Source organism: Larimichthys crocea, chromosome XIX (genome assembly GCF_000972845.2).
Source record: "Larimichthys crocea isolate SSNF chromosome XIX, L_crocea_2.0, whole genome shotgun sequence".
In the NCBI taxonomy this organism is placed as follows: Eukaryota; Metazoa; Chordata; class Actinopteri; family Sciaenidae; genus Larimichthys; species Larimichthys crocea.
In genome coordinates this window covers 4,979,091-5,005,110 of record NC_040029.1, presented here as the reverse complement: position 1 = coordinate 5,005,110, position 26,020 = coordinate 4,979,091, and the positions used below count along the sequence as shown (strand labels likewise).

Below are 26,020 nucleotides of genomic sequence, written 5' to 3'. Positions count from 1 at the left end.
CTCCCCCTCTGGCCTCCCACCTCCTGTTTCTTTCAGTGGTGGACTGGCCTTTCATAGTTGCCCTTAAGAGCATATTTGAAAAGGGGAAAGCTCATAAATAAAAAAAATGACCACTCATTTTTTACAATAGAAGCGAGCGCTCACAGTTTTGGTTCTGCGGTTCGTCCAGTGAATTCTCTCAGCTGTGATTTATTTGCTACAGTAATTTGGCCTACAGCTAGCTATTTTTCACAGCTGGAAGTAACCTCTTAGCTCCAAAATATCAACTTTCCAGAGGCGAAAGACGAATGGCTTTGTTTTCAGCTTGACCACTATGCACTTTCTGGACATTTCTCCGTGAGCATGGCCGCAATAACTAAAAAAAAAACTGGAAATCTCTATAATTTTTATGATTATACTTGAATTTTGTGTCGGAATCAGCCCAGAGTTTGGTCATTGATTCACTCTATTTAAATCATGACTGGCAGAGTAAGACAAATATGTCACCACACTGTTTCCTCCATAGTGACCACAAAAAAAAAAAAAGTTATAATCCTCCAACTGTAAACTATCCAAAAACTAAAACCTCCCTATATGGAGCTCCCAGAGTCAAGTCTTATTTGGCTTAGGTGAACAAACCGGTTTGCTGGGCGTAGAGGAATATAATATATGCCATGGCTAATGTTGACCACATTTCACGCTGCCTGAAAAGTAGAAAACATAACATGCATATGGATGCATACATACTTGTAAGCAACTTCTCCTATTTCTCCTTCTTATTCTTGTTTTTGTTGTGTTGTACCTTTAGTTACTTTTTAGTTACTTTTCTAGAGTAATTTGCAAGAAAACACCCCCTACAACCCCTAAAACTCATTTGCCTGAATATATGTGTCAATAACACCACTACTAAGTAATATTTAAAGTTGCTATCCTACTTTCTTATATTTGTGTAGAAATATATTCCCAACCAAGGCAGCCTATATTTTGAAAATCTATCCCGGAAGCCGTGCACTGTAGCCGACTTGACTGCGCTCTCTCTCTCTCTCTCTCTCTCTCTCTCTCTCTCTCTCTCTCTGTGTGTGTGTGTCTGTCTCTCTCTCTCCCTGTGCCTCTACTCGCTTGGTTCAGCATCTGTCTTCACCAGAGTCCACGGAGCGCGCAGTATGGATCCGTTACGCATTACGCACTATGGTGTCCTGTCTGGCACAGATGGTTTTCTGACACGCGCTTCTGACTGGCGCAAAGACATCAACTCTTAAAAAGCAGGCGGCGCGGTGACTTGCTGTAAGACAGAAAAAAAAGAAGAAGCAGAAGTCTAAGGTCTCTGTTTGTCTTTAATGTAGAGGAGGGAGACTTTTTTCTTTTTCTTTCTACGCTCGACGCGCACACACTTTTTTTCAGGGCTCATTGTTTTGGATATCACTTGTTGCATCTCCATTTTTTTTGGCTGTTTACTATATGTGGATACTTATTCGGAACCATGGGAGACTCCGTGTTCCTCGACAGGCAGAATTCCTATCTTGTAAGTACTTGGTTTATTGGCCATAAATTAATTATAATGACTTTGCTGATAAGGTCTGAGGGGCTTGCATCTTCTGTTGTCTGTTGAGCGTGCACGTCTAGTGCACGTGTGTGTGTGTGTGTGTGTGAGAGAGAGAGGAACAGAATAAGACAGATGTTTATTTCCTGCATGAAGACAGTTTTGCATATAGAAATCTGTGTCTCTCTGCACAGCTGATGTTATGCTTGAAAGGTGGCATTGCATGGTTGTTTTGTCTATTATTTTCTGTATCATCAGGGAGTCACAACCACATAAATGAATTTAAAGACATGCAATAAATACATTTGACTTAAAAAATAAAAAATAAAAAATAAAATGTCTGTGACTGAAACAGAAATGTGAAACTGAAACATGCAAAAGCTTCCTGTGATGGGACATTTTAAGTGACATGTTGTGTACAGTGCACAAGACCACACATGACCACACATGTTTCCTGGTTCGAACAGCGAGCTCACCATAAGACAGAAACCTGCTGCAGACTTCTGTTTGAGAGCCACAGGTGTTTTGTTTGACACTCTACACCTCAAAGCTCTGTGGCCGGATCAGGGCAAAACACACAGATATGGGTCAAGGCCGTGAGGACCGGTGACGAATCCGATGAGAACTGCGTCTTCGAAATGAAACCGTCAGCATTTCTGAGCTCATATTTGTCTGTCATGGCATATTTCTGAGAAAGATTACAAAGCTTTCCAGGTTTTGATGCCCCACAGAACAGGTTCATTCACATGTGGGAATCGAGCTGCGCAGTGGACACAGATTCAAGCATGCACACATGCTAGTATTTTATCATCCACTTTCTCTCCTCTGTCCCCTCCTTCTGTTTCCATCTATCCTCCACTACTCCACCTCCTCCTCCTCCTTCTCTCCAGTGGTGAGGAATCCTCTGCTGACTGCTCCAGCGGTCTGTATCCCCTTTATGAGCAATGTTTCTGTGGCTGGAAGCCCTCATAAAGCTACAAGCATTGATTGGAAAACAATACAATTTTCTTTGGCTCGGCTGGCAGCGCGTTGCGGTCTGGATTTGTGCTTTGTAGCGTGGCTATGTGGTGCAAAAGCCATTGCCACATGGCTCACAGGAATGGTGTCTAAAATTCATCCAGCACATGCTGATGAGGCTTCACGGCACCGGCCAAATTGTTCTTGATGCACTACTCCTCTACAGCACATGTCATTTCTCTGGAGATTGGTTTACTCAAATTCTGTCCTCCTTTTGTGAACCAGCGAGTACATGATAGAAAATCCTACTTTTGGCCTGTGGAATGGGTGATCTGATTGGACTCAAGAGCAAAGCTAGGCAGCTTTATTTATTCAGAGCCACAATATATAGAAATCCTGCACGATTGGAGCGTCTTTCAAGTAAGTCCCACGGCTGGAGACAATCCTGCTGAAAAATGCAGCAGTTTTCAACGCTCACCTGTGGTATTGAACTTTCAAGTAGCATATGAAAGAATGAAATTGAGAATATAAGCATCCGAAATTCCTTTGCCGGGATGTCTAGGCTTGCTCAGGATGAAGAGCTCAGACAAACACAGAGGGAGTAGAGTCACTTGAGGTACTGGAATCCAGTAGGTTGTGGTTCCTGCTGGATGCCACTCTTGTGGAGGTATTCCAGTAAAGTCCGGTTTGGAGGATACCTTGGGCAGACCAAGAAAACAATAGAGGGATTATATATCCTATTTGGTTTGGGAATGCTCCAAGATCCCCCAAGAAGAGGGGGGAAGTGACTAAGTAAAAGGGCATGTGGGCTACATTTCCTAACTTGCTACCAATGTTCTCCAGATCGATCAAGTAGCAGAAAATGTATGTATGTATGGATAAACAAGTTTAAGTGTAATAAGCATAATTACTGCTTTCTGGTGACAGAAATATTCATAATAGGTGCCGATACTTCCTCATTGGATGTCGACTGCTCCGTAGCCACTGTAGTGTCTAGTTTGAAGCCTGGCAAGATGGATTCCTACATGATCTCGTGAATTCTTAGTGGATTAATCAATTAGTTCATGGACAGTAGTTAATGTATCATTTATAATGACAGACATTCTCTATTTTAAGCTTGTTAAATGTGAATAATTGGTGGTTTTCTTTGTCCTCTATTGTAGTACATTTGATCTTTTGGGTACTTCCACGAAAGTTTTGGTAAGCCATGATGGACATTCTCACTATTTTCTAACATTTTTCAGACTGAACAATGACTAGAGAAAATAATCAGTGAATCAATAATGGAAATAATCATTAGTAGCAGCCTCATAGCATTAATTATTGATTAAATGACTTAAGTCTACATCGATCAACCAAGTTGGTGTTAATGGTTAGCCAGCGTTCTGGTAAATGTGGCAGGAAGTTAGACTCAAAGTGCTTGTTTGGATAACAGATCAGAAAATTCTTGTATAGCAGTCTGTTATTAGGATTTAAGAGAGTGGAACTGTTTTAAACATTTAGGCCAATCTGTCGATTGGCTGTAACTCAAAAGGATCAGTGACCCTTGATGGAATTACTCCTCAAACAAAAACAAAAAGAAAAAAAATGCAGCAGCTGTGTCACTGTTGCTTGTTTTGATATCTGAAGAAATCTTTTTCTTCATTTTCAATATCTTTTCCCTCTTTGGCCGTAACAGGCCTTGAGACAGTGTGACAGCTCTTTTGATTAATCAGATCGTTACTTGGTTTCCCAGCTCACCCCGCGCATGAGGACATGAGGACACGCTGTATGTGGGAGCACACGAATGCGATGCTCCACGTTTCATGAGAAAGCAGTAAAAAAGTCTGGAGTGTGCACTGTGACTTCACAGGGCTGTAAAATCAAATATATTTTGTATTGGAAAATGTGTCTAAACAGAAGTCAAGGATAGTCATAGAATTTCTGGAGGCTTTATATGACGATAAATTCAGTCAGACAGCATCTACTGATCGGAAATATACGAAGTCTTTCCTCAGGAAACCTTAAACAACATCTTTATTGCACAAAGCAGCAGGTAAAAGCATAAGAGTTATGTCCTGACATCATAATCAAATACTATAATGGACTTTCATCCAGGCTGCTCATTGCTGTCTCATAAATCATCACTGAGTTGAACACGGTGCAAGAATGCAGTTTAAATAGGACAAAGAAGAAGTTCCAAATTGCCAAAATGCATCTGTGTTAATGGAGTATTATGCCCCTTAGAGCTGCTCTTCATCCACTGATGATATACAAATGCTGGCCTTCGTCATTCCTGCCAGGGCAGATAAATATTTCAGATTCTAGGTTAGCAGACTGGAGACACACACACACACACATAGACAGAGAGACTCAGAGCCAGAACGCAAAGTGCAAAAGATGTGTAATCACAGTTGCCAGTGCGTAAACGTTTAATCCCCCCACGAGGCAGACGTGCATTTGTTCCACTTGTGGTGACGTGTGATGCGCTCTTCTTGTGGCGTCACGCCATTGTACTAATGGAATACCATCAGGGATAACATATAACAGTCTGGACTGAGCTCTCGGCTCCCGTCTTTGAAGGAATTTGTTTTCCAATATCTGCAGACTGCAGGTTTAGAAGGTATTACAAGGATGATTAGAAGAATGATGCACAGGCAACTTTTGCAGTCAACAAGCAAGATTCATCACATGGGAATGCGATAAAGATGTCAAGGGGAACAAATTGTTCCTAATAAAAAGGTTTAAAGAAAAAAATAAAAACTAGTAAAAACACCAGGCTGACTCGACTTTATATTCACATTAGTTGGATTTTAAGTCCACCAGCCACCATTGCTGTCCAGTTGTCTATTAAGGAATGCACAGAAATGCCAAAGTTCCTGAAAAGTCGAGTTTTTTTGGATGGATTTAATCAGGATAGTGAAAATGATTGAAAATAGTTGGTTTCTTACAGTACAGCGTAACAACCGGGTCAAGTTAAGACAGTTTGGATCAGTGCAGCGACGCTGTTAGGAACAGGAAGCGTAGGTTTACTGATGTAGTGGTGAAAAGGCCTAGCCTTAATATGAAGTGCTGCACAGTACTACAAAGTAACCTTATGGTCATACTTTATGAATGTCAGCAGGATGCATCATCTGGGAACCATGAATGTCTGAAAAAGATTCAAGACGGCAGAGGTGTTGAGACACTGGAAAACACAGGGGCTAAACTCATTGTGGTTCTAGATCAGAAGTCAAGAGATCACCAAAGTTAGGAGGATTAATCCCCTGGGGACCATGCATTTCTGTACAAAACTTGATGGCAATGTATTTTATCAGCACAAATAGAGACAAAGAAGCTGACCATGGATCTCTTGTTCAATACAGCACTTCATGCAGACCGGTGCACCACCCACGGCAACATGTAATTGAACCAATTGAACAAATGAACCAATCTTGTATCATTTCAACAACTAGACTGTTTGTTCAGCCGGGTAGATTGATTTAGCTCCAGCAGATGAGCCATTAACTCATTTATTTAGCGACTGAACAAATTATGCGTCATCGCATTAATTCATTCAGGAAATGTAAGTCATGTACAAGACATCATGAGATAGTCAGTTGATCTAAACAGTCACTAATCACATCGGACACTTTAAACAAGGTGGTTTACTTAACCTGTTTCTGCAGGGTTTATCCCCCACAAGTATGCGCTGTGCTGTTTCTGCAGGACTTCGGTCTAGATGAAGCCTGAATATATCAAACAACCTGATCTGCATCAGTAAGAACTGTATAATCATTACAACAATGGTCTTTACTCGCTGATTAGTGTTACTGCCTGAGTCGTGGGTCATGTGCACCGTGGAGTAATCTTCTGTCTGGCTGTCACAAAACGACACCAGAGGAATGAATGAACAAGGACGTTTTCGAATACACGAGTTTGATGTGAGTGAGCTAATCTTGGACGCGAGCCAGCTCAGAGGCCTTTGCCAACAGTCGAATAATGATTGTCTTTGTCTTGAAACCCTGTTCTGTGTTTTACAACTTAAAAGTAGCCTGCCAGTCAAATGCAGGGTTTCTTTGAGAATCCAATGCCGTATCCTTTTTTTTGCAGTCGAAATGACCGCAGAGGATTGATCTGCGATTGACTTTTTAATCGGCATCAGACTATACTGGTTCGACTGATGTGCCCTTGCTGTGGTCGACACCCAGGGGTAAAACGGCAGACAGAGAGCAACACAAAGGGAGTATTGATTAAATGATTGATCACTCTCCTTGGCTATTGTTTGTTTCATCTTCGACTGTGTCTCTCTTTGTCCGTTTGAGTCTGCCTGTCATCGCTGAGCAAACAGAAAATGCTGTCTTCCTCAAGCCACCCTTGTCAGAGTGCAGCTACTTGTTTAGACAAGCCACCTCTCCGTGCCCGTACCCCCCCTTTTTGTCTCCACTTGTTTCCCTCTTAGCCGTCTCTCCTGACATTTGACTTTTCTGACGCTCCCGACATCAATGTCTTATTTCTAGAGCTGTTAATCGATTAAAAGAATTAACTAATTAATCACAAAAATTTCTGTAATTAATCGCGATTGATCTATCAATAAATGTATCAATAAATTAATTGCATTTTTCTGAGATTGAAGCTTATAATGAATATTTATTTATGTAAAATTATCAAATTAATCTAGAATAAACACAGAGAAAGTATATTTAAATTCATTCATTTTATTGGCTTAAGGTGCACATATGCACAGTGCAAATAGAAAAAAGCCAGAATGAGGAAATATACTGACGAGTGCCACACTCCTGTAGTGTAGACAGGGTGTTTTGCTTTGAGGTGATATGTTAAAAGTCGTGTTACTTCTGTGGAATTTAAATTCGGCTTTGCAAACTGTGCAAATTGCCTTGTTTTTGTCCAACCAGCCGTCCGGCAACTTTTTAAAATGAAATGTTCCCCAAAGTCGTCCTTATCCATCTTTCCGCCATAGACTCTCCTTTAGTTAGATAGATCATAACATATATACAAAACGCCTCATTGAGCAGGTTGGTCCGTTGTGCGCGATACGTTACCGTGTCCGCCATATTGGATGTGGCAGATCTGCCCGTAAACTAATACAAGCAGGGCCGGTTTTAGCTGTGGCAATGTGGGCGACCGCAGGCGCGTCCGTGAGGGCTTTAAGTTAATGCCTCTTTACACATTCACACACACACTAATATATCTGGGAAACAAAGCTCTACTTTGCCACATCCAAAATGGCGGCCGCCACCGAAGTAACAAAAACCGCGTTAATTGCGTTAATTTTTTTTACGCGTTAATTCTTTAAATTAATCGACAAATGAACGCGTTAATTTTGACTATATATATATAATATATATATATATATATATTAGTGCTGTCAAAATTAGCACGTTAATTTTGACAGCACTACTTATTTCTCCCCCCCTCCCTCCTTCAACCGTCTAATGCCGTGAACGTTTTCTAACATGCTTTACCTGCTGATGTGTGACCTTGTTCTGTTTGTTTTACTCCTGTGCCACTCCCCAGTACAAACAACTCTGGCAGAAAACACCACAATGCCTTCAGACATATGGCAAACTGAAGGATGTGTTGTACAAGTTGTACAGAACAGCTGAATCCCCTTTTTAATGCAGGAGAGAATGCTCATCCTTGGTGCTCTAGGGACTGTAATGAACAGATGTCCTTGTTTGTGTTCGGTGTGGGTGCATGGCATCAACCATCCATGTGGCTTCTTAGTCATCAGCACGGCACTTGTATTTACATTGATTGCAAGTTTTCCTAAGCACACTCTGACCCAGAAAGAGTGCACATTCTGTTCGCAGTGCAGCTTTGAGGAATGCGCACAGATACTGGATGAATTTCGAAATTTTTGGTTCCCTGTCCAGCCCAATTTTGGGTACAAATGTTTCTTTTTTTTTCTGACTGAGCAATAATTCTGCTTTCAGGTCAGCTGTCTCATGCTCAGGGCTTGTTGACCTCTTATCATGTATGTCATGTGTTATGACACACATTCCTCTACATTCATTAACTTGGCACTCGAAAGGATCTGGTGGAGCATGTGCAGCACCGGCAAAAAAAAGAAAGAAGGGAAAACCACAAAGTCCAAAACTGCCCTTTGGCGTTCCATGGCCGTCACTTCTGGCTCGTCATGACAACACTGTCCGTCCCTCGTTTTTTTCTTTCTAGAGCCTGTCAGGGAAAGGCACTTGTTTTATTATCAACAGCGAAAGAGAAGTCCGCCCTCCCAAAGACTTGTCTTTTTATGGAGATGGTCGAAGGCTGAAGGGGGGAAAACACAGCGGAGGAAACGCAGAAGAGAAACTTCTGGCAAGATCTGATCCACGGTTGAGCGCTGAAGATGTGCAACCACGAGTCTTTTTCTGGGCCTGAACTAAAATATGCGTTCTAGATGTTTTAAAAAGGAGTTTGATTTACAGCTGGCGCTCATGCCCTGGTTTCTTTATTACCTCACTCGGAGGTGGTTCTTTCATCTGGGAAAGAAAAGGGAGTTGGTAAGCAGGTTCAAGAAAAGGTTAGGCATGTTTCCTGGGTGTTTGCATAAAATCCATGAGGGCGTGATGTCAATCAACATGTTGCTGTGTAAAGTCCAGAAGCATGACATCATAGTTTGAGAATCTTAAAAGACCATACCAGAATGTTCTTCCCGATTTGCCTGTGCAGCAAAACAAATTGTCTTGATCTTTATTGAACGGTCTGTGTTAATACCCACAAGACAGAACTAATAATTTCCCATCCTGGGTATTAAAAGTTTGTTATTTCACAACCACACACACACACACCAATGTTTCACTCAACCCGCAGAGCCACACAATCATGCACACAAAGCAGAACTCTACGCTGAATAATGAGAACAGATTGTGCCGTACGGCGGAGAAATCTCGGCTCATATTTTCAACGCCTCAGACAGCTGTTGCTCCCTGGGTTGACCTTAGCGGCGCAGCTACGTCAAAACCAGCCAAAAGCTTTTAAATTTCACAGCCTTGAACATTTTTGTATCAGGAACAGGAGAGAAAAAAACAAAACCCATCCTCTTACTCGGGGTTAGGAATGTTCAGGAAAGCTTGACAAAAAGGTCAAAGATGTCGAGCATCGTGTCATCTGTTCTGCTGCTTCGATGTGTCTCTGAAGGGTCAAAGGGCATAGGGCAATAGTGTGTCCTCTCTAACAAGGCACACGTGTGTTTGCTCGCTCGTGTATCAGTCAGTGCCACGAACTGTAAGACGTCACAGTGGATGCCTTTGTGTCAAATAACGGCGAATGCACGGGACATACAAACAGCGGATTGATGGAAAAACGATCTAATTATTATACACATGATGGAAATCCAGTTCGTGAGCACATGAAGGGATTAGAGCCAAAATCCTGACGTCACATCTGGATTAGCTGCTGCTCCACGGGCTTCAGTCTCTCACTTCCGCTTGTCTTTCAGGGTTACTTTCTCATCTGTCTTTCTTTCTCTGTATTTCTACAAAAAACAACAGCTTCCAAGAAAGAAACACATGGTAATCCCTTTAAAAGCCATGCAAACAAGCTCAGAAGCATGCACACACCTTTTCACCATGATACTGTATACTGTCTTATCTCGCTGTTTTGGCAGGCCGTTTTTGTTGATGTAATACCCACCACAGCGGAGCTCTTCCCCTCAAGGGAACTGGACGAAACCACCAAGAACAACGTGACCTAAACGGGTAGCTTGGTTTGCGTAATTTGGATCCCCTTGGGTGATCTGTATGATTCATGATGAGCAAATCTCCCTGATAAAGATACATTTTGGATGGAACGGGTTGAAACCTGGACACCAAACGTCAGAAGAGAACGCCGTTTCAAGGTTTTCAAGGCAGCTCTTCAAGTTGTTGTCACAAACGAGCATGAGCAAACAGCTGCAGGGTTGAAAAGTACCATACGCAGTGTTCAAAAATGAGCTGCATCGTTCTCCGTCAGCAGCATGAAGGCGATATCTGATAGATGAGATTAGCTGATAGTCGGCGGTATGCATGTGTACGTGACCAGCCGAAGGTGCCCGCATCATTGATCATTAGTGATTTCGCTTGCAGAGCATGAAGAGCAGAAGAAAAACTCTGAAAGACAGATGGACTGATAGAATCGAGGCCAGACAGATAGAGACGAATGATGGCAGACGTAAAAGGTGGAAGTCAAAATTTGCCAGGAATAATAAACGTGACAGGAATGACACACACGTTTGGTGCATGCGCAGGTCGTATGCATTCATACCTTCGGTTTGCACACATTTGTGCGTGCCCATGCGGTTAACCTACAGCTTGTGAGCATGTGTGCAGAAGTGTGACCCGGGAGTTCAAGGGGCCTTTGATTAATACTGGATTAGCTGCTCTCAAGGCTGCTCCTGGAATGTGAGGATCAACAAGCCTGTTGTGGTAGTGCACGCGGGATAACACACACTCACACACACCCATTTAGTCATGGCACGCTCACTGTTTACCTTCCAGTCTATTAGAAGCTATTAATATTCCTCCACTCCTCCTCTCTCTATGTTCTGCCTACTTTCTCTCTGGGAGTGTAGCTGAAATTGGATTTCATGAAAGCAGCGCTGGAAACAGGAAATAAGTGGCTATTTTTTATCATTTACATCAATGTACGTCCTGATGTAAATGCAGATTTATTCATATTCTGGTTGTCAGTTCCTTCTGGAAGTAGCAGAGGGCTTAACATCGGCGTACACCCGCCAAAATATTGCAAATTCACATTAATTTGTCTTTTTTTAAAATAAAAAGTCTGTTTTTCCCTGCACTTTTTCCTCAGAGCAGGTGCTGGTGCTGTCATTCCTCAGAAATTGGCATAAAAACGATGAAGGAAAACTGAATGAACCGACGGGGGAATCCTCAGGTTGCGTTATCACCACGTGCACCGGTTGTTTATAGTGAAACGATGAGAGTATGTAAACAGGAAACATCCCTGCACGTGTGTGTGCGCTCACACATTGACCATGGATGAGTGAGGACCTGTGTGTGCCGGCTGATGGATGGGTGGATGAATCATTCTGTCCATCAAAAGCAACGTTTGTATTTGCGGTGTATGACTCCTCCGCAAGGCTGCATCTTCACTCATTTAGGCAGCTGCGGTCAGACCGGCGTTGCTCAATATATTGTGTACTTTTGCATCATGGATAAAAAAAAAAAAATCCTGAGTCTGTATATCTGACTGCAGCAATACAAAGACAGGCCAGTAGGTGGCAGCACTTTTTTTGCCACTAGATCCATACATGACACGCTTTGCATGCGCCTGCCTCCCGAAGCTTTTGGCACCAGCTCCCAAAGGGCTTGCCATCACTTCCAACCTCCTCCATCCACGCCCAGCGCCATTTATTTGTGACACCCGGGCTTCATAAACCTGCGGTTCTAACCCATCTTGTGGGTTAGGCTACAATGCTTGATACTGCAGGCTAATGATGCTCACTTTCGACTTATCAAAGACACGTGAAGCGTCTGAGTGTCAACACCTAGCCTAAGTCCCGCCCCGCCCTACTTCTGATTGGTTAGTAGGCCTAGAATGAAGGCTGCACTTCTATTGGATTCAGAGAAATGTCTAGATGCATTTTTTTCGCAGTCGAAAAATGCCATCATCCCTGTAAGACACATCTATTGTCTGTCCCTGAATGTGGTGGATTACAATACAAACCAAATACTCATGTTTGTGGTCAAGAGAAGAGCTGGAAAAAAAAACAGGTTTTTAAAAGGTGAAGGAAGGTTTTCGGTTTCTCCTTAATCTCCTCGCAATCTTGAACAGACTGTCAAGGTCAAAGTTGCAGCTGCATGAGGAAACAAAGTCAGGAGCTCCAGGAACCTTTTATTTGTGTCATTAACCATGTCAGAAAATGTGACTTTTATTTTGAAAAATGTGTTTTTTGTTTCGTCTAAGTTAATGCAGCGATCATAAGGCTCTATTTATTTCAGACAGGTGCAAGAGAGCAGGAAATCATCTATGTCCTTAGTAAATAGTTCACCACAGCCGTTCCACGGTAACTCATAAACTCTGTGTTGACTGATAGTTGGCATCTACGAGTAGCATTGTTCGAAGTCAGACTTTTCACAGTGCTAGACAGTGAAAGTAATCCCCGGAGAGTACTGAGATGTTTTGTGTAAATCTCACTCTCCTCCATGCCAGATCTTTTTTTTTTCATTTTTAATACAAGTTAGTGCAGTAGCTCAAGTGAACAGCACCTTGCTTATTAAATTTTGTGAGAGCAGGGTAGAGTCTTGAGTTTTGATTCAAATAGATTCAATTTTTTCCTAAATTGACTGAAGGAAAAAAAGGAATAATTGATCAAGAAATGACTCCGTGGAGCATAAAGCTGCATCTTACCACATCCTTCGAAACAATGCATCCTGTTTTCACCACAGAAGTCACCATCACTTAATTCTGCACGATAACAGAACGACGGTAAAGTCAAACGTGTCTTGTGAACCTATTACATAATCCACGTTCAGCACAACCTGTTCTACTAATGGGTGAAGCAAGAATGACAATGAACATTATTACAACATATTATTTGCTTAAAAAGATGAATATAGGATTGGAAAATATTTCACTCAAGGGTCAGGAAATCAAATTTCAGATGATTTTGTCGTCATCGTGCTTCAGCGTTGGACCTTACTTAAACCTTGTGGTGCATTGCTTTGTTTAGTTTAGTCTCCAAACTCTCACCGGTGTTCAAACGTACACTTAACAGGCCCGAGTGGGAAAACAGACTGTTTGAGTTCTGATTGCTCTCACGGATCAGCGCCAATGGGAAAAGGTGATAACCATGTTAATTAAACACCCCATTAGCACACATCAGCCTTTAAAGTGTTCTACAGTAATTATTGTTAACACTTTATAGGTTTCTTTAGTGCCCCGCACACTCACACATACACATTTTTCAGTCAGTTGAAGGTTGGTTGGTGTGTTGGGCAGGACCGGAGCGACTGTGCTCATTCTCTTTCCGCTAGGAAATCAATAATAGACCAGCTGACCCGACTCTGACCTGTGTTACACGTGCACGAATACACGCACGCTTACACACACATTGCAGTGTCACATCCACTGTCCGGAGAGAACAAAGCAGCTCTGGGCAGTGGCGGGCGTGGCGTGGGTCTCCAGGAAGTTACACTTGGCTAAAACTTCCTGGGCTGAAACGGGAATGATGGTTTTAAATGTTGATTTAATTACTTTTGAAGTGTTTTCTTTTATACGCAGTGGTTCATTGTTTTTTTTTTTTTTGTATTTTTTTATGGTTTACATGGTGATCAAACACAGCTGAGAGTAGTCAGTTTATGGTCACATTGGTTCTAATTTATTTGAGGCTCATTGTTTTGCAGGTTTTAGGCAAAAATCCCCCAGATTTCTTTTTTAAAAAAAGGGTAGATACCTGGATTTAATGTCCCAGTGCAACAAAAAGCTGACCACTAGTACACAAACCAGACGTCTTGTGATGAGAATATAGCCCGCAAAATTGTCTGGTCAACAAAGTAAAGTTTGAACATGATGAAGATGGAAAGTCCCTCAAAGTAGGTTAAGAAAATAAATGACATAACAAGGTGAAATCTAGTGGTTCAGCCATTGTTAGCCCCAAGGGGCTAAAATCCACCGTGTCTCAGCCTTGGTCATACATTCCAGTCCAGTCATGGAAGGCTCTCAATCTCCATCGGAAGTTGACTCAGTCCAGACTACACCTCCTCCGGCAGGACAGGCCCTGGGGTTGGAAAAGGGGCCCTTAACTTGTTTGGGGTCAAAAATAAAGTGGAACGCATTGATCATAATGTCATGTGGTAAATACATGGATGCAGACTGAACAGAAACACAGCTTTTCTGAAGGGCATCTCACGAGACGCAACTATTTTAACATCTTTTATAGCTTCAGAGTGAAGTCGCAGGATTTCTAAAGTCTTCTTCATTCTGTACATGATTGCTTTTTGATCTCTAGCAGCTCATGCTTCTTTCCAGACTCCATGAAGGCGAGATTTCCCTTGCACATGCCATGTTTTTCAAGTGTAGCGATCATCCGAACATATGTGCAGCCTGCATGCGCTGGTTCGTGCTCGCACGTTGCATGTAAAGCGCTGCCATGTGTCCTCATAAAGTGACCGCAGCCCTGCTTTAACTCTGTCATCTTCATCATCAACATCATCCGGATTCTGAGGAGCAGACCAGCAGGTTGTAATCCCCCCCCCCCAACTCTTTAACTACCTCGCAGGATTAACTGGGAGGGGGGGATCCGGTACCCACGTGGAAAATAAAGAGTCTTATGAAGACTTTACTCTGATCCCGCTGTGTTAAATGGATATGGTGGAAGAAGCACGGAGAGGGGAAAAACCAAGGGAATGTGCTATACTTTTGTCGGCTCATGTTCTCACCACTAGTGCGAAAAATAAACTAACTGTTCCCTAATAGGATCAACGTATAATCTTAAACACGCTTATAGCCATAAAAATAAAGAGCGATTTGTTGAGTAAATGCACTTGCACTCTACTTTAGAAGAAAAGTCTGTGAGGAAACACAAGAATCCATCCATACAAACTCCATTTCGAGGATGTGCTAATGGTTCAGAAGTCAGTCTTATCTTAAATAACAGTTGTAATCCCACTTCCTGAAAAAAAAAAAGAAAGAAAAAAAAAAAAAGCCAACGCGTCCTACATGTCAAGTTGATTTGCACGGACGTTTTCCAGTGAAGAAATCTTCTTGTGTAAGGAGGAGGTTGCAAAACCGCCCTTCAGCTGTAACGTCTTACAAGCCAGACTGTGTGAAATCAGGTTTGTCGTGAAATTCGACAAGCAAAGGAAAAAAAAAAGGTCAAGCTTTCAAGGTTATGAAAATGTGTTCAGGAGACGGCAGCTGTTAGAGAAACGACAGATTATTGACAATGGTTTGCAGAAATTCTTCTTCACGAACACTCTAACTTTGGTTGTTTGGTTGCGTTGAAGTCACGTCGTTTCTTTTTCCGGCGTCATAGCTGTCATGTGTCTGTTTGGACAGTAATGGGACAAAGTTGTCTCCCTGGAATAGTTGCTGTGCGTCCATCTTTGCTTGTTAGTGAAATATTTTGACATTTGATTGTCGAAAAGTTCTTGCCGTCTCGTAAGGTGTTGTGCAACCGTGACAGCAAAAGTGTCCTGGTATGTTGGTTTTCGATCTTCACAGTCGTGGCGATTAAGAGAAGGCGAGGCTGGGCTGCATAAGTCGCGTTCCCACCTACATCTGAGGCCCGATGCGTTACGACTTTTTGGCACAGATGCCAGTTCTAATCTCAGAGTTTATCTATTTAACATTCCAGGATTGATGGAGTGGCACAATATTTCTCTGGGAGTTGTTTCTGTGTAGCCCGTGCATGAGTGTGTGTGTGTGTGTGTGTGTGTGTGTCCCGTTCTCACGGTGCTGCCATAGTAGAAAGCTTGGACCGCTGAAAAATGTTCGATGGGAAAGTAATACCCACGGGGCTACTTACACAACCATTTTGACTGATTGACAGATAAAGTGCATACACACACACACACACACTGTGCTATACATGTATTGAATGTCTGTCTGTGTTAATGGGGTCATGCCGAATTCGGTAACTCTATTCCATAACTGTATACTTACTATATCCAATCGGACTTTATCTCACTGTGAGCGGATGAAAACTGTTATTTTACTATTTCCACACGAGTGCAGACATGGTTTTGGTATTCGCTTGGGTAAAAGGCAAACTACATGGAGATAATTGATTTAGCAAAACGTCCCAGTCTGAGATATGCACATTAAACTGAGATAAGATCGTATGAAATGTGAATGAGGAAGTTGTAATTGAACATTTTCTGCAGGGAAAGAAAATATTAAAAGAGGTGTACCGCAAGGCTGTGAGACCAGGGAAATCCCCAAAGTCACTTTTTCCAGCTTCTCAAATGTGAAGTTAACTAAGCTAGACGCAATTTGAATATTAAAATACACTATTTTGACACTTATGATGTTCATTTTTTACAATTTTCCTGACATTTTGTGAAGCAAACTACCAAAAAAATCTGCAAGATCTAAAATTGGAAAACCTTGTTGGAGTCACTGGAGACTGTTTCGTCTCAGGTAGTGTTTTATGGAGATACATTTAATTTATTTTTCTGTCTAAGGCCTAATTCCAATCAACTATAGTTGCTTTGAATATGCAAATTAAAATTCTAGCCCTAAATGTTTACTTTTGGCATTCTACCAGGGCACACATGCTGTATATCTGGACCCAAAAATCTGAATTTGTCTGAGTTTTATGATTATTTTAATGTTTGGTAACAGTCACAGTATGTAGGAACCACGCCTAAGCAATCACATTAACTACAATCCCATCGAGGGATTGTGTTTTTTGTCAGTGGACTTGTGACGGATGGTGGGATCTGGAAAGAGGTGAGGGCGGGGAGGCATGAATCTCTCCATCCAATCAGTTTTTGGAATTTGATCTCGCGGAGAAACGAATGCGTGATCTGCAGTCATTACACCACGACGTGATGAGTTGCAGTCTCGGTCAGTCATTCGATTTCGTGACTGACTGAAGCTGCTGCCTTTTTACAGAAAGCCATTTTTCACGGAGAAAAAGATGAATAAGCCCATCCACAGTCATCATCTCTACAAATGGAAAAGAAATCTAAACAAAAACACCCGGGCTCTTGTTTTTTCCTGGCAAATAATCCATTTCCATTCCTCATGCACAGCAAGTGTCTGTTGACTAAATTAATGCTCACCTCTGGTGGTTGAAAGACTGCAATTGTCATCTGCTCAGTTCTGTTTGGCAGCGGTTAGACTACTGCTGAGTGGTGACCTTAATTCGTGTTTTAAATCACTCCGTAACACATGTAGAAGGGCTGGAGGAACGGACATAATCACACACACATGCATGCAGGTCGAGGCCTGATTGCTCAGACCGTCTCGGCCTTCGGTGCTGCCATCAGGCTGCAATCAGTTTGTCTCAGTTCAAGTGGAGCAGGCAACACATTTTTTCCGCTTATTTATGCTGAAACGCACATGATCCACCACGCCACCTCGTACTGCACATACACACTCAGCAATCACTTAAAAGAGCTCTAGTCTCCATACGGGATTAGTAATGATTAACCAGCTTCATTAGCTCTGTTAGGTAGTCTGGTTGGAGAGGGAGAAGGAGAAGAATTTACCGACTTGTGTACGGCTGAGTAAGGCTTGGATACGTCTTTGTTCGTGTGTTGGGACAAATGAAGGGAGATGAAATGCTGGAGAACAACAGAGGTAGATGAGGATATTTGGCTATATAAATACACTTGACTTGACTTAAGGCTGCAGAAGCCAGGAAACCAGATTAAGCGAAAACATTTTATTAAAAAAGGTGGAACAGCAGGTTCTTCGAGATCAGCATGCCAGATTTAGAGGGCAGAGATGATTGGGTGTCCAGGGAGGTGCAGCAGGAGTGTTTGTGGCAATACCCAAGGCTGAAGGTGGCAGACAAGGAACAGGACGATCACAAAAAAGGCTAAAAACAGGGAATGGAGTTTGGCTGTCGTGTTGATTACCACTAGGGAGACGGAATGATCCCTGGAAGGGAGAGACTGTCTTTTATGGAGTGTGGGTGGATTGGTTGATGGGATGCAGGTGTGGTTTTGATTAGGCAGGTGAGGCCATGCCCAGCAACACACACACACACACACACACACACACACACACACACATACACAAAACAGGCAGACAAGACAGAAACACAAGGGAAGTGGAAAATGACAGGAAACACTAAGAAGGGAGGGAGCAATCCGGCAAGTTTTATTTTGAAAATCTAACCAGCTTACTGACACTACCTTAAAGGTCCAGTGTGTAAGATTTGGGGCCTTTATTTTCACAATAAGGCAGACATGGAATATAATAATATTACATTATAACAATGTTTTCATGCATGTATGATGAAAATAAGAATCTTTTTGTTTTTGTTACTTAAAAATTCTCCTGTTATATCCACAGTGGCAGCGATGTCTGCCATGTTGAAACACCTTGTTTGGGGGTGAGGGTGATGTGAGGAGATTGCAATGCAGCAATTTAGACCACTAGATGCAACTAAGTTCTACACACTGGACCTTTAACTGCACTAGGATACCGTGTCAGTATTGCGTTCGCCATGTCTAGGCGGACTGGCAGGTGTATTACACGCGTTGGCTCGAATAATTGGATTGACCTCGATGAGTGTATCAACATTTTTATCAACTCGGAGCTTGACCCATCTCGATTATGAAGGCAGTCATGGAGAACGCCTTCGTTCTTAGTTTCTTAGAGATTTCAGTGAGTATATCAAACTGAAATTTGGCGTTATGCTTATGTTGGGGATTGTTGCGTCTCTGTAAATCACACTGTAAAGTGTCTACAATATGAAAAAGTGTCCCGAGATAACATCTGTCATGAGTTGGCGTCGCGTAAATAAAACTGAATTGAATTAAAACAAAAACTGGGTGGAACAAAAATGTGGATTTTTTTTTGAAAAGCAGATGCTAAGAGGAGATAAAACAGGATGTGGAGAGGTATTTATCCATTGTTTGTGGTCTGCCTCCTGGACCATCCCAAGCAATTTGAAGATTTCCCAACACTCCCTTGCAAGCAAATCAGTGGTTTGCGAGGCAAAGTAGCGTGAGCACCAATTACTAACATGTTAAACACAGCTGTTCTCTCCTCTACCTCACCGTGGTTTTCTCTTGTTGGACAGTTTACAGGGAACAGAGGAATCGGCATGTTTTTTGTGGCCAGTATGGGAATCAATAGGACGGGATGTGTCAGTTGTCTAGACAGTGTCATTTAATGAAACACGAGCCTGATTTGTGAGCTGATCTTTTGCCACAATTCACAGGTATGCAGAAAGAACGGCGTGGTGTAGCAAGAAGAGACACAACAAACCCAAACAGCGTGACGAATGTATCATATTTACAGTTTGGAAAGTTGAATGACAACTTCTAAGAGGCGTAAAATAGAGTTATAACTTTGGACAGATTTGGGGAAAATGTCAGCGGCCTGTGCACAGACCTCAAATGTCTCAAGTTTGTTCTCCAACACAAATACTCGAGGTTATTATGCATGAAGTTCAGCGCTTGCAAACAGGAGTATAATATCTCTGACATGAACCCAGCGTGCCAATGACAGCTGACGGAGAAATAGCCTGACAGAATTTTGGATGTGATCCGTGGTCAGCCTGCCATGCACAGATTACCACACACACAAACCCTCATGCATTACCTCAACTTCTCTTTCTACTATCGACTGTGGTGTTGATACAATACCTGATTTTCTTTGCTTTTGCAGCTTATGTAACCATTATGCAAGATGCTAAATCTTCAAGGTCGGGCCTCATTATTGCTGCAGGCCCTTCATATTAATCTGTCTTTAAAATGTTTGAAGTTCGCCTGAGGCTTTAGATGTGCCGGCCAATGGTTGGGGGGAGGGATTGTTGCTCATTCTTGCGACAGAGCCAGGAAGGCCTCATTAAATGCAAAGGCAGACACAAAAAACAATACGCAGTGAAAGTTGATACCTGCATATTAGTGATGTTGTGTTAATTTTCAAATCCTGCATAATGTGCCCTCCCACAGCCAGAAAAAAAAGGGAATAATTTAGGGCTACAAATGTAACCACATCAATAAAACTCGAATTAATTTTATGATTTCAGAAACACAGTCAGTAGATGTCATTTCCCTGAACTCAAGTCAAAAAACATCTGTCTTTTTGCAAGTGGTTTTATTATCTTAAAAATGTAATAATCATTGTATCCACAAGAGATACAAACATGATAAAATACTTCCACAGAGTGCATAAAAAAACTCAGCAAGGGCTCGCAAACAATGCGCATTGTTGGAGTATTGTGTAACTGTCGAGTGTGGAAGTCAACACCAAGGTTGTTTTGACAGTAACGCTCGGCCAAGTTTGACATTTTTTGGTTCCTTTTAAGAAATAAGACAAATGATCAACGGCAATATGCTGACGTAAATATCGCATGTGCGTCATATTGTGATTCTCAAAAGGAGACGTTGGACAGATTGTCCTTCTCTGCATGATTCTGCACGCTGGAAAGGACAAAAACTGGCTCATAGTTGTGTAACTTCCATAATTTGTGAGTGAGTAACTGCATTTTTTTTTTTCCTCGACTGATTTTATGGAGACGTTTTTTATTACAGTGCACTCTAACTCGGTCAGACCAAGTGCAACTTATGTAACCATAAAGTAAATATTGTTTCAATTTCCATACAGTATGTACCTGTATATATTCACTGAACTAAACACACTTTGCTATAGGATACCATCGCTTAAAGAGTGCAACTGATCCTAAATCAGTGTTTTTTTTCTTCCCCTTCCTTTAATGGAACACAAATGTGGAAAGAGAGGCTTGTTTAAAGCTGAAATCTGACTGTCTGCTCTTTGTGTATCAGCTTTGAATCGCTGTCCATATCCCTTCGAAGTAAGTAAACTTTATTTATAAAGCGCCTTTCAAACCAGAGTTCCAAGCTGCTGTACAACGCAAGCATTAGAAAGCTTCTTAATACGATCAACTCACTTCGCAGCTTTTATAGTATGCAGGAAGTGGTTCCAGAGGGTGGTTTCCTTTGGTTTCAAGTCTAGATTTTGAGGCCACCAGTAGGCCTTGGTCAGTAGACCTCAGAGGTCTCACCGAGTTCACGAGGGACACAATAATTCCGAAATATATGCCAAGTGGGGCCAGCGACGTCGCCTCACAGCGAGAAGGTTCCTGATCCGAACCTTGGCTGTGGCCTTTCTGTGTGCATGTTCTCCCCCTGCATGCGTGGATTCCCTTGCCCTATGTCAGGTGGGATTAGCCCCCATCCATGACCCTATTGATGGACATTCAACTGGTAACAATTGTATAGCGTGACCTACAACATGTGTTAGGTAAAAGTCTAGCAGAGACGCAAAAGAGCAACTCAGGATGGTCAATTACAATAGTCAAGATGGTTGGAAACAAAAAAACGTGTTTTGAAAAGATAGTACCTTTTTGATTTTGGCGACTTTTTAAGTTTTTAAGTTAAAAAAAAAGGTGAGAATAGTGGAAAAATACCCATCACAGAGTAGCATATCTCCATATTTGAGAAGCCTTTGCCAGTTTAACTTTAAAAACGACTAAATATGTTCAAGTTTCTATCAACAAATCAACGTGCAGACAGCACTAATCCAGATAAATGATTTCTGTGATAGTTCCATGTCCAAACTAGTCGTATCTAAATCACGGCATCTGCCCTTTTCTTTGCATTGGAATGGGAGGTATGATAATTGTATTTTTTCAAATAACCTCCCATACTGGAGGCTGATAACCTCACATTTCACAACTAATGATAAGCCCGATACCGTTGAATTACTTTGGGCGTTGGGTTATGTAACCTGCGTTCGAATAACAGGAATCCATAATTTGGTGGTTATTTTCCCCTCAGGCAGTGTCAGGGACAACCCAAAACAGGTGGAGGAGCCAATTTATCTTTGTGTGTGACAGATACATGTACAAACATGCACACACACACACATAGACACACATAGACCAATGCCACTTGCTGACAAGCAAGAGTGGTCAGTAATTACAAGCAGATGTGAACCTTGAGGAGGTTTCAGGTCAGCGAAAGCAATCTATTATATGCATGAAGCCAACCTGTAAAAGACAACAAAAGAAGAGAAAAAAAGGGAGAGAAGGGGGGAAAAAAGACGTGTTGAAAAATACTTGTGCATTCCTTCGGATCAGTGTTGTGGCACAGAAACTCTGCTCAAGGGCCACTTAAAGGCAGCTGCAGCACTAAAGAGAAAGCAAAGTACAATGTGAAGAACTGTTGGACTGCTTCTTTAATATCTGGATTCACCACAAGTGATCTCTTCCTGAGCCTGCAGTATCACGACATATTGTCCTTCCTGATTATAGTTTATACAAAACCAGCCAGCATTACTTACTACGATATGTGTGTGTGTGTATACGAGCATGTTGTTGAGAACACATTTGTAAGTCAGAGAGCCTTGTTCATACCCGACATCAACATGCATCCGCGTGATCTGATCACAAGTGGACAGCTTTAAGCACCAAGCCAGTTCACACCTGGCATTAGAATGCGCCACGTGTGTTTCAAGTTATCGGAGATGCAAATAAAGAGGTGCATCATTTTTTCAGTTTGCAAATGCATTGTTAATAACTGATGGTCTAACAGTAGTTGGGACAGATGGACACACAAACAAAGAAACTTATTGTAGAAATGTATCCAATCCAATCTAATCCACTTTATTTATATAGCACGATTTTAGCAAACACAGGGTTTCCAAAGTGCTGCACAATACGATGGAACACAATAAATAACACTATAGAAACACAACAAAACATCAAGTAGATAATAGAAAGATAAAAAACAATAAAAATAAAATGAATAAAAGGCACTAGATAAGATAAATAAAAACAGACAAAAATAAATACGTAAATAACAAAATGCATGTATACACATAAAATCAACCATCTACATGGTGTCAAAAGCCAAAGAGAAGAGGTGGGTTTTAAGAATGTATGACATTTTTGGGGGCAGCACGGTGGTGCAGTGTTTAAGCCTCACAGCAAAAAGGTTCTGGGTTCGGACCCAGTTTGCATATTCTCATGCAGGTTAATTGGTGACTCTTAAGGTGGCATCGGCTCCAGCCCCACACAACATTATGGAAAATGAATGAATGTATAACATTTGCCAAAATTAGAAATAAGCTCAAATTTCTTATGGCCAGCGTTTCACTAAGTTTCTAAGATTTCTCCCAATTCACAAAACTGCAAGATTTTGAATGGAGTCTGGCTTGTTGTCTATGTATTTATACAGTTTTACAGAAAACAGAGGTGAAATGTGCAGCCGATGTGAATGTCATTAGTCGTGCAGGTATTTGGTCACCTTTTCTTAAAGATCACAACTCATTGCAGGAGTCTTGCAGGATTTTCACCCCGTTCATTGCCTAAGCCAGCAGATTAAAGGCTTGTAACTGTATTTTCTTTTTCATGGAAAGAGGATTTGCTTCATTGTTGTATTTACTGTTGCACTGGGTGGCAATAAAGATATTTCCAGCAGCACTTGAAGGCAGCGTGCGTATGCATATATTCCTTTTGGGGACTGGGACACACACAGTCATACAGTCGCATGTGTTTGACCAAATGAGGACCAGTCATAACACAGTTTTCACAGTAACACAGGCCAAAAATAGTCACACTGATGCCTGTAGTATATGGAATATTGAGCGGCATAGGAAGAGGCTGTGTCGTAAATTATAGCATGGTGCTATCAATAAGTCAAAATGATCCAGAGGGGACAGTGACACAAGTGGAATTGAACTTTTATGTATACATGTTGCATGCAGGGATGTCAAAACTGTTTCCAGATCAGCTTGATTTAAAACATCAGCAACAACAACAACAGTGATGTCACTCACCTTGAACTGGGAATGATTTACGCAGTGCATCACAGCAACCGGCGTCCCGCTGCCTTGTTGCGTTTGTGTGTGTGTGTATGTTCCAGGTGCGTTACCATAGTAATCTTTCTCTCACTTTCAGGTCCTTTTGATTTTCTGTGTATGCGTTGCCACGGAAACTGGCATATTCTTCCTATTCTTTTTTTTTTTTTTTTTTTTTTTTTTTTTTTTTTTTTTTTTGCGCAGTTTGTCCCTTTGTCAGAAATAGAACAGAAACCACATGCTGCACTTTCGTATGTCAGGATGGCATTAGTCATCACAGTGCGCGTGGTGCCAGTCCAGTCAGCAGAGTGAATAATCTTTCCCGTGTGTCATCTGTCACAAAGCAACAGTTTGGACAACACAAACAAACCCTGAGCAATCCTGTCTAATTGAAGCTTTGCACTCTTGACTTTACATAACATTTTATAAATGTAACATGCTCTGTATCCGCATATAAACATTAAAGAAATGGTTTATAACACCATAATGTAGTTGTTATTAATAAGTAGTTGTAGTAAAACACAGTTTTACAAATACTGTCCATTAATAACACTTAAAAATGTGCTCACATCTGGTAACAGCGAGATCGTAGTGTTTTATGAGCCATTTATCAAATGTTTTATGTATGTGGTGCTCATGAATGGTAAATTAAGAGACATTCTTAACCCCCCCCGTGCGTCTAACCCTCTTTCTTTGGTCCGCAAAGCACGTTCATGATTTATCCTGATTTATTTCCCCTAATGCCAAATTGGATCAAGTGTAGCAAACTGGCAGAAAATATCATTTGTTAAACTTGGATATCGCCCGATTAGATCTGCGCAGCCGGTCCAGCAAACATCATCCATGTGTGTGTGTGTGTGTGTGTGTGGGGAGAGGGGGTTCGATAGTTCGAGTAAATACAAAGGAAAACAGATGATGGCGGGTTGTGTGAAGGCTTAGCAACCGGGCTATATTTTGGAGACAAACATTAGGAGTTAAAGGATTGTGACAGTAGCTGCATGGCAGATTTGTCTCTATACAGGCCGTGCAAACAGTGTTACATCTCACTAAGCGTCCACGTCACGCTGAGATCCACGGTAATGAATGCTTTTGGTTGTGTGTTCCAAAGGCGTTCAGCGTCACGGTGCACTGTGCCTCGACATTTGCGAAATTTGTGGTCTATATGAGCAGTAAATGAGTTTGCTCCAGTAACATGTGATGCCAATAACCTCAATGGACTATGACATTGGTTATCATACCCATGTGCGCTTTGTAGCTCATTAACTCCACTAATTGACAAACAAATTAAATTTACTGTGGTATATAAGAGTAGATGACTTCGATTGGATGTTTACTGAATGTGAAATCATGAACTCAAAATGACTTTCCACCATGGCAGTCGGCTTCTGTGTTTGTGTCTGCCGCTGTTAAAGCCAGGCTTGGATGTGGGACTAGGTAAACTTGGCTGTCGACTCCAGATGCTTAAAGGCCAAAATAGATCTCGAAGCAGTGTTTATTGCTCCAGTACTGTAAGTGGAGTATTGAAACAGGGTTTATTTGAAGCCAAAATGAGCAACTTTCATTCATTCTACATTCTACATCTTGTTTGAATTGCCCCTTTTTTCTCTTGAAGTCCTCTTAAACAATACTCAGCCTCGTCCTTGAGTAGTTTTTTTGGCTGTCTCCCTTTTGACAGAGGCCTCTTCTTTTGTTATTCTGATGTTAAACACGGGCCCGAGCTCGATTTGGGAGTTTTAGCAATCTGCGGGGAAGTTCTATTCAATTTACAACAATAAAAAAAAAAGTGATTAAGTGACATTTTTAGGCTATAAATCTGTATCTGTGTGTTCACATCAATAGTTAGAGTAACAAAAAAAGAAGTTTTAAAATCCATATTATAAAAAAAAAAAAAACATTTCTGGGGCTTGATTATTTGTCTTTATTTCAATCAGCTAAAATACACTGCAGCTTCTGTGCAAATCTTCTGATTTCATTGTGCAAACCACAAAATTGACACATTTACCAGCTTTTGTTTGCACAAAATTGATCTGCATTGTTAGCCAGAGTGATAGTGAGCCATTACCTAGGGCAGGGGTCGGCAAATAAGTTTGGACCCGGGCCAATTTTTTTTCTGAC

At 41.6% G+C, this 26,020-nt stretch overlaps 1 protein-coding gene across 2 annotated transcripts in view; it reads left to right on the top strand.

The window, feature by feature from the left end:
- LOC109136604 (rho GTPase-activating protein 6) overlaps positions 1–26,020 on the top strand; it is an 83,080-nt gene that overhangs the window by 29,493 nt on the left and 27,567 nt on the right. Inside the window, exon 1 of one of the 2 annotated variants that reach the window (XM_019260113.2) lies at positions 1,068–1,501. The exons of the other annotated variant lie outside the window; for it this stretch is intronic. Coding sequence (XP_019115658.1) covers positions 1,460–1,501 — 42 coding nt within the window. The 5' untranslated portion in view covers positions 1,068–1,459. Of the gene's footprint in view, positions 1–1,067; positions 1,502–26,020 lie in introns of those variants that run through there. 2 annotated transcript variants of the gene reach the window in all.